This window comes from Pinus tabuliformis, chromosome 8, assembly GCF_031772625.1.
Source record: "Pinus tabuliformis cultivar Carrire ecotype Pingquan chromosome 8, CPIR1, whole genome shotgun sequence".
Taxonomy (NCBI): domain Eukaryota; kingdom Viridiplantae; phylum Streptophyta; class Pinopsida; order Pinales; family Pinaceae; genus Pinus; species Pinus tabuliformis.
Window position 1 is genome coordinate 586,473,394 of NC_142294.1, and position 9,031 is coordinate 586,482,424.

At 34.4% G+C, this 9,031-nt stretch overlaps 1 protein-coding gene across 1 annotated transcript; it reads right to left on the bottom strand.

Moving 5' to 3' along the window:
- Positions 1 to 3,118: 3,118 nt before the first annotated feature.
- On the bottom strand, positions 3,119 to 4,040 carry LOC149236815 (uncharacterized). The gene is made up of 3 exons (XM_089369043.1): positions 3,739 to 4,040; positions 3,576 to 3,651; positions 3,119 to 3,461 (listed from the first exon to the last, which is right to left on the bottom strand). The coding sequence occupies exons 1-3, from the start codon at positions 4,038 to 4,040 to the stop codon at positions 3,417 to 3,419; spliced, it is 423 nt and encodes a 140-aa protein (XP_089225169.1). The 3' UTR covers positions 3,119 to 3,416.
- Between the last annotated feature and the right edge of the window lie 4,991 nt (positions 4,041 to 9,031).

Genomic DNA, 9,031 nt, shown 5'->3' on the forward strand with positions numbered 1-9,031 from the left:
GTTGATGACAGTTACCTGCCTGGAGGGGTTGATGGTACTTGTCTGCCCGGATTGTAAAAGGCTTGAATGCCTTGGGTTGATGACAGTTACCTGCCTGGAGGGGTTGATGGTACTTGTCTGCCCGGATTGTAAAAGGCTTGAATGCCTTGGGTTGATGACAGTTACCTGCCTGGAGGGGTTGATGGTACTTGTCTGCCCGGATTGTGAAAGGCTTGAATGCCTTGGGTTGATGACAGTTACCTGCCTGGAGGGGTTGATGGTACTTGTCTGCCCAGATTGTGAAAGGCTTGAATGCCTTGGGTTGATGACAGTTACCTGCCTGGAGGGGTTGATGGTACTTGTCTGCCCGAATTGTGAAAGGCTGGAATGCCTTGGGTTGATGGCAGCTACCTGCCCGGAGGGGTTGATGGTACTTGTCTGCCCAGATTTACTCTCCCTGGAATTCTTGAGCCGGTTGGCCAGTGGAATTCCATGTTAGACCTGGTAAGGTCTCTATCAAAGAACTATCTGGATGTGGAAATGACTCGGTTTGGTTGTGGAAACTAGTTCCCATGGATTGGGAATTCTTTAGCCTATTATGGTGCTCATAGCTAAAGAAATGAACGAATCAGCTATATGATAAGTTGATGATGAATTCTATATAAGGAGTTATTGGAAATGTTAATTCCTTTGTGTATTACTAATCTTGTGGAACTCTTAGTGGGGACTAAGACCATTTTCAAACAATGCAGTGCTTGACTGTTTTGATGATTAGAGAATGAGGTGCTCTTTTGGTACATCTAGAAGCACTTTGCGGATGTCTTTAGTGAGAATTCATTCAGTGTGCACGTGAGCAGTGATCTATCATTTGATGATTAGTGTTAGTGCTCTCTAAGTACTTGTAAAAGTATTGCGATTTAGAAATCATCTAGCATTGCACAATTGGTTGATAGTCAAAAGTATTTCATTTGACTCAAAATATAGTGACTAATGCAATTGAATTTGTTAGTCATATATTACAGGAATTACTTACCATGGAGGGTTGAAGAATTGTCCAACCACTATTAAAATGCTTACATGAAAGACTTCATGATTTTTAAGAATAGATGGTAAGTAATGGTAAGTTGACACAGAGAATTGTTTGTTATGAATGAAGAAGGGCCAAGTGGCGGCGATTAGAAGTTGCATATTTTTGCAATTACAAACGTTTATGACTATTGATGTTTATAACTAATGATATTTCTCATGACTATATCATTACTATTTCGGTTCGTTGTCATTTCTTGGAATGACAACTTTGATTTTTAAGAGGTAGGATCACATTTTGTGTGGTTTAGATGGTAATACCATGAGTAAAGCCTAAAGTTCCAACGAAGGATGAACACCGAGGACGGTGTTCCTGTTAAGGGGGGGAGTATGTAACATCCCTATGGTAATAACTTGGCGTAAATTATTCAGTTATGAAATAGTAATTCTTTTTTTCTTTTAAGAAAAAAGATTACGAATTAGTTTAAAAAACTAATTCTTGTTATTCATAAGGCTGTCAATGAAAGAATGACGGGGGGGGTGCTGTAGGATAGAGAGAAGGGGAAACAACTGAAGAAGCACATACCTGGTTTTGAACTAAGTCTGGTAGAGACCAGATAGTCAAGACACTGGGTGCGGTCTTACTGAGGATTGGGATCCGGTAAGAGTAAGCTCGGGGGGAGACTCAGGTCCCGAAGGACAAAGTCTCAAGGATGGGTGGTTAAAGAGCTTTACACAGGAAATTGCAGGAGGCTTGCTACCAGAAATACAATACGCACGGTGACCAGGTAAGTATCGGAAACCTACTGTATCTATAGTGTTTTATCAGAATGGTAGATTAAATAATTGCTGTTACCGATTACAGGCTATTAGACCAGAACACTCGTAAATCTCTGCTATTCTTAGCATGTAAAGATTGAACGAGAAATAGAATCTGTATTCTGGTTATAATACCCAATCTTGGGGATTTAAGGCAATAGTTAGGAATTGCTCCTTAACATTAAATGGTGCATTATTCGTAAGACAGCAGAGCTGTAATATTCTCTATAGGAATCTCGAGACACATATCCTGTCCCTGTAGAAGTTAGGCCAGGCAAAAGGGATTTATATAACAAGAACAGCAGAAGTTCTACGTTATTATGGGTACTGTAACCTGCATTTTTAAAAAAGAATAAACCCTTACCCTGTGAGTAACTGTTAATCTCGGGACCGCGTATGCTGGTCTCGTTCCGTAAAGACAGGTTGAGGAAAGAGAGAGCCGTAATAAAAACTTTAAGCTAGGGTTTCAAGCAGAGTCTTGAATGAGTAACTGAGTTAGTTTCGAGCGGATTCGTGCTCAGAAGAAAAGAGGAAAACGTAAACTAATAAACCAAGAAATAATTACGACAGCGCCGTAACCGGCATAGCCACCGAAGGCCTGTATTTTTTATCAAAAACCTCAGACAGGAGCACGAAGACCTAACACAAGCATAGTATGTACTTCCTCGCATCATAACCTGAGCCAAGAATTCCGGGTACAAATATGCAATGCATGCAAGAGCATTCCGCTCTGTTTTCTCTTAGAAACAGATAAGGTCAAACTAAACGGAGCTTATGAATAGATATAAATTTCAAATGAAAGCATTGAACAGAGCTTGTAAACGTAAACGGTGAACAGAGCTTGAAACCACATATGAACCTCAAATAGAAGCAATGAATGGAACAAAAGCCAACGTAAATGACAAACCCTCGTGGTGCCGAGTGGTAATTATTCAATGATGAAACGAGAGCCTGTTCTAAGGATAGTAAGGGCGTGAGATAAGCCTTACTGTAACCAGCCATTGATATATATATATAGACGAAAACATGACATTCACATGTGATCCATAGAACCAGCTATACATACATTTCAGGTAGAAGAATTCAGAATTGTTAGAAAAGGAATAACCATAATAAATACTTGAAAACTAGTTGGTTCGAACAGTCGTCTATCCGCAGAGAATTCAAGCCGGGGTCGACCATGCATCCATCGAGTTCGGATGCAGGTGCAACCCTTATGGCGTTCCAAGTACATGTATACTTATATAGAAAGTAAGCAAATGCATAACAGAGGAATTGAACCGAGTAGAATATGTACAAGAAAATGTATAATTATATAGACAAGAAAACTGTATTGCTTAAACATGAAATGTATAAGATTTGCTCCTCAAGCACTGTACAAAGAAGGAAGCCTTTAACTGGAATATAACCATGGCCGCGTTAACAAAGGGCCGCCATCCCATATTGGGTCCAGAGCTAAATACATAAGCGGCGAAAGTATAGAGCATAATAACCTAAGCAAAGCTTAATAACATAAATGTAGCTACTTCACATAACGGTCGAGTGGTACAGTCTCATGAACTAGAGACTGACCCTCCTCTGTTCCGCAGTATCTAAAACAAGGGGATTAACCCAGAAATCAAGAGGTTCTCCGTCATCTGCGCCCAAGAAGAAGATTGGGAGCTCAGAATCGCTCGGAGTATAACACAAACAGAAGACAAATACAGTTTAATCAATATACATCGGGGCTAGGAGGAAATCTCTGTATGCACCTGTGAAGAACCTGGCCGGTAGCATTTGACAGAGTGTGCAGACCGCCGAGCAGCTCCCAAAACCGCCATCCATAACCTGTAAAATAGGAAAGATCAGTGATTGACGTTCCTTGGGATTAAATACAGGAAAACCTCGAATTATTTAACCAAAACGAAAACTCACCGAGCCAGCTCGATAGCTGGTATCCCTGGAGTGGTGGCGCCATGACAATAATGCAAGCTGGAGAAGAAACTGTAACAGAACCAAGGGTTTGATACGCAGCCGAGACAGAATGGCGCGGAGACAATGGAACGCCAAGCAAAACCAAGGAAATCGCGAAGTATCCGGAGGATTTCCTTTACCACAAAGAGCCCTATGGGAGACGTGGAACGTTTTCCTCCATTGATCTCTGCCAACGAATAACCACCGTTGATCATTGCGGGAATACCAAAGAGTAGGGCGGGAAAGTTCCTAACGGGAGCCATCCCCGATCACGTGAAGGAGTCAGGCAGCCTTAATGGTAAGTCCAAGTGTCATGAGATGGCTTTGCCAACTCTCACCTTCAGCACGGAATCAAGTACGTGTAGATGCAAGGTATTAAAGTACTCACAGCATAGGATAAAGTGCAGATATTTCATAACCATGTTATATGAACTGCTTTAATAAAACAACCCTTCGACATATGTATGGTAAGGTGTTACAATAAGACCTTATGCACTATGCAGATAAGTTGTATATATACGGTTAGTGTTATTAGTGCATATAAGTTTTATGTACATGGTTAGTATTATTATTACCGTAACCAAAAAATAAATAAATAGGTAGAGATGTGACACATATTGTAATCTTTAAACCTTTCAAATCCAAAAACTTTTATTATATATTATTTATAACTATATCTCAATTCACATTCACTTTTACTTTTAATGATATAAAAATATAATAAATTTCACATTCACTTTCACTCTCAGTAATATAAAAAATATTATAAATTATTTGTAATGAATTTTATTTAGTAAAATATTAAAAGACTAAACCTAATTTAATTATTAAATTAACAATATTACTATTTATAATATAAATAAAATTATTATCATTATGGACAAGAATATTCCCTTATTCTTGTTATATGTATAGGAATTTTCAATTAACTGGTTTATAATATAAATAAATTCATTGTTATTATGGACAAGAATATGTCTTTATTCTGGTTATATGTATGTTTCAATTAACTTGTTTTTCAAAACCAGCTCATACCCAAATTAAAATAATTTTAATTTTACATTTTAATTTTGAAATAAATAATTTATTAATTTTAATTTTAGATTTTAGATTTAAAATAAATAATTTATTCTATTATATGCATGGGAATTTTGAATTAGCTTATTTTTTAAAACTAATTTAATAGATTGTATAATTTATTTGAAAATGAATTTGAAAATTAAAAAAATATTTAAATTACGATAAGTTATATATATATATATATATATATATATATATTTAATAATTATTTTTGAGAAATTCACTTATTAAGGAAAAAGTATCTGAGTTCTTTCTTGTATTATGACTTTGTATAAAATTAGATTCGTACCAAGATCAAGCTTTATAGTAATAACTAATTAAGTATATTGTATAAATTATTTAAAATAATTTGAAAAAACTTATCATTATTAAAATTTGATAATTTAAATATATATTTGAGTAACCGTAGATTTGTTTTATATATATAATCGTCTAGGAAATCTATATATAATTTTCTTGAAAATCTATATATTATTTTATGAGAAATTCACTTATTAGGAAAAAGAAAGTCTGAATAACTTCTATCGTGTACCAGAACTTTGCATAAAATTAGACTCCTACCAAGATAAAGATTTATAGTTATAACGATTTGTTTAATACGTGGCATGTGTAATAAACTATCAGAGGTCTATGCATCTCTAAAACGTGACGTGACAGAATCTTCAGCCAACGTTACTTAAAATATGATTTGGGAACCAATAGTTGTTTCGTATCGATGTGCCTAAAAGTACCATTAGCTAAAAATACGACTCTAGCAGTTAGTAAAACCCTTAGGAATATGATCAGGACAGCTCATGAGTCATGCCCCACAATCTAAAGATAGCCTACACCTACCGATTACATGAAATCCATGCAATTTCTATGGATTTCTTTTATTTATAAGAAGTAGTTTGCTAAGTGATGTGTTTTGATAGTTAAAATTAAAAAAAAAACATATTTACAATATTTAAGAGGGGGTGAAGTGATGTGATTTGATCGTTAAAATTAAAAAAAAACATATTTACAATATTTAAGAGGGGGTGAAAGAAGATATGAGTTATTAGTAAGTAAAAGGAAGTTTTATTATTAAATTTGGCTTTTGAAATTTTGGTGTTTGGAATCCATTTACCAATCTCATTACTAATTTTTAATTTTATAAATTTTCCACCTTTAATTTTGGTGGTTAAAATCTATATGCAATAATCCCACGGTATAACTACTTGAATCGTATATGAGTTATCTGCACTCATGGATGAGTTATCTGCAATCGTCCATAATTCTCTGTGATGTAATAAAAGAGGGAGAAAGGTTCAATAATAGAAAATATCGAACTCAAATTGTCTGTCCGCTAGAATTCCCTACGTGTTCTGGTGGAATTCGCTGCTATCACAAGGGTAGGAATTGTCATAATAATCCAGAGCTATTTCTTGGTGAAAAAATCCTCAGAAATTTACATGGCGCTGCATCTGGTTCTGGCACTGGCAGAAGCACGGCTACGGGCCCAGGAAGAACCGCTGCTTCCAGCTCTAATGGTTCAGGCTTTTTTCCGTTATTTAGATTTTGTGAAAAACAAGCTAGAGCGCTTAGCTATATTATCCCGCCGCTTCATGATGATTGCAGCGTTGCCCAAGGGAAAGTATGGGCTTCTAAGAAGATGTGGTGATGATATAAATAGGAGTGATTCATCTGCATCGCCATGTACAATCTGTTTGGGGTGTATCGGGGAGGAGGATGGAGTCCGCATTCTTCCCAACTGCAGACACTATTTTCACATTACTTGCATTGATCGGTGGCTTCTTCCATGTACTGTCAATAACTCTTCATGCCCTTTGTGCAGAGCCACTGTAATTAACTGTGGCCTCTGCTCATCGCAAGCGCAGTAAATTGCAGCACCACATCACAAGTTCGAGTCTGTCAGAGAAGCAAATCCTGAGAAATGGAGGCGCCTCCTCTCCTGTTTTGGGTGCCTGATCTGGCTTAACCGGCCATCAACGGTTTCTTTTTTTACAGGGCAGAAATTTACTTGTATAAAACATGCACGCAATAAAATTATTATGATTTCTTACAGATCATGTAGTCCTGAACATCGAGATTGGTTCTCAATATTTAAAAATAATAATAATGTACGATTCAAAAAAATCTTACTGTGGGTGAAAGAAAACACGGGGTAAAATCAAACTACCACGTCAGCTTGCTTGGACAATGTGTCTAATTTTTTTGCTTGGTTTGATTATTGGTTTCAAACAATATAACATAACCAATTTGCCAAATCAAAAGTAGAATCAACGTTTCGAAGATAAGTTTAATTTTGAATATGGAATAAAGTATCTATATATATTTGTTACTGAGCTCAAATTTTGATAACTTATTTTGATGGTAGATTTTGCAATCCAATTGACAGCGAGCATGGATTTATTCCATATTTAGTGGGTACATAGAATCTGGACTTAAAGATATTAACAATCGAGTTATGAATTTTTATTAATTTTTTTTATGTGGGTTTTATTTTATTCAAGTATTTTGTAGTGTAAAAGTTATTGGTCTAATCATGATAAAAGCTGGTGTAACTTTAATTTGCATGTGATTCCATTACTGTTACTTAAATCACAAATTAAGCATACCACTTAACTAATATATATATATTTTATTTTATAAAAAAATTAACATGAATTATTTTTTCAAAATATGTAATTATTAAGTTAAACTGAAATTATATTAAAAATCATTACAAATATATGATTGTGTTAGTTTTCATTTTAATTGTGAAAGTTGAGTTAAGTTTTGTGTTGTCTCAGTTTTTTTTTAGAGTTGAGTTTAATTTAGTGTTGGGTCAATTTTAGTATTAAGGTCGAGTTTAATTTAGTGAGGGTCAGTTTTAGTGTTAGATGCATGAAATTTTATTGATTAAGCTTGATCTAATTTGAATATTGTGAAAGATTATATTTTTTTTCATAAAATTTAATTTAATTTTATTATTAAAAATTCATATACACAAAATTTCTATACAGATTATTTTTAGTCTTTTATAAAATTTAAATTTTAATATTATTGATTTATATATATTGAGAATTTTCATACATTGGATTTTCATTATTAACTTTTTCCCTATAAAATTTAAATTTCAATATAAAAAATTCATATGCACATGGAACATTCTTCATAATTATAACTAATTAAAATGAAAATGGTATGAGTAAGTACCCATTTGTAGTTACTAGCACCTATGAATTTGTGGAATTTTCTTGCATATGAAAACCTAGGTTTTAGACACATAAAATATTTTTTTTTTGTTGACATTGTTTTTTTGGGGGAAAAAATCATATTTTTTATTAAAGATATGAAAATTACATTTTATATGTGCATTAAGCACTTTAGAAAAGGCCATTATCAAGCTACATAAACTTAGACTTGACAACATACTATGAGCTAAATATAACATAAAAATAAAAATAATCATAAATTATAAAAATCATGAAGATTCTCTTTTTTCCTTCCTTCTTATGCACTTTCTGCAAAGTACCACCAGAAAAATCTCTGGGAATGATAGCCAACTCTTAAACCAACGCCAAAGTCAGAATTTCCATATTCATGTGCTCTTTTAGTTCTTGTCATTCCATCAGCAAGGGTTGTATCTGAACTAGAGATATCTTTCGCTGTCCATCCTCGTCTTGTCCAAAATGGCTTGGCCGTTGAGAATCATGCATATTCTAAGGTTTCATGGTCTCTTCAAAAAATGATTCTTCCTCAATTTCCTCCTCCAATTTTGTCTCAACATATTTCTGCCATCCTTTCCTCTTTGTTATTATCCACTTTTTCTTAAATGATTTGTTGTTCTATGGGCATAAATCTTTTAGGTAAAGTGTCTAGAAGCAAGTAAGGTATCTAAATGTCATGTTTTCATAGTCCAGAATTTCTATCCATTGAAAAGATCCATTTTTTAATTGGCCATTGAGAATCATGCATATTCTAAGGTTCCTTGGTCTCTTCAAAAAGGGATTCTTCCTCAATTTCCTCCAATTTTGTCTCAACATATTGCTGCCATCCTTTCCTCTTTGTTATTATCCACTTTTTTTTTTTTTTGATGATTTATTATTCCATGGACATCTGGTAGGTGAAGTGTCTAAAAACAAATATGGTATCTAAATATCATGTTTTCATAGTCAAAATTTGTATCCATGGAAAAGATCCATTTTTT

Excerpts from the sequence above, each read along its gene's own strand:
- LOC149236815 (XM_089369043.1), bottom strand. The coding sequence starts at position 4,040 with ATGGCTCCCGTTAGGAACTTTCCCGCCCTACTCTTTGGTATTCCCGCA. Across the intron at positions 3,652-3,738 it reads CCAGCTATCGAGCTGGCTCG|GTTATGGATGGCGGTTTTGG; the intron begins GTGAGTTTTCGT and ends CCTATTTTACAG. Across the intron at positions 3,462-3,575 it reads ACCGGCCAGGTTCTTCACAG|ATGACGGAGAACCTCTTGAT; the intron begins GTGCATACAGAG and ends TCTTGGGCGCAG.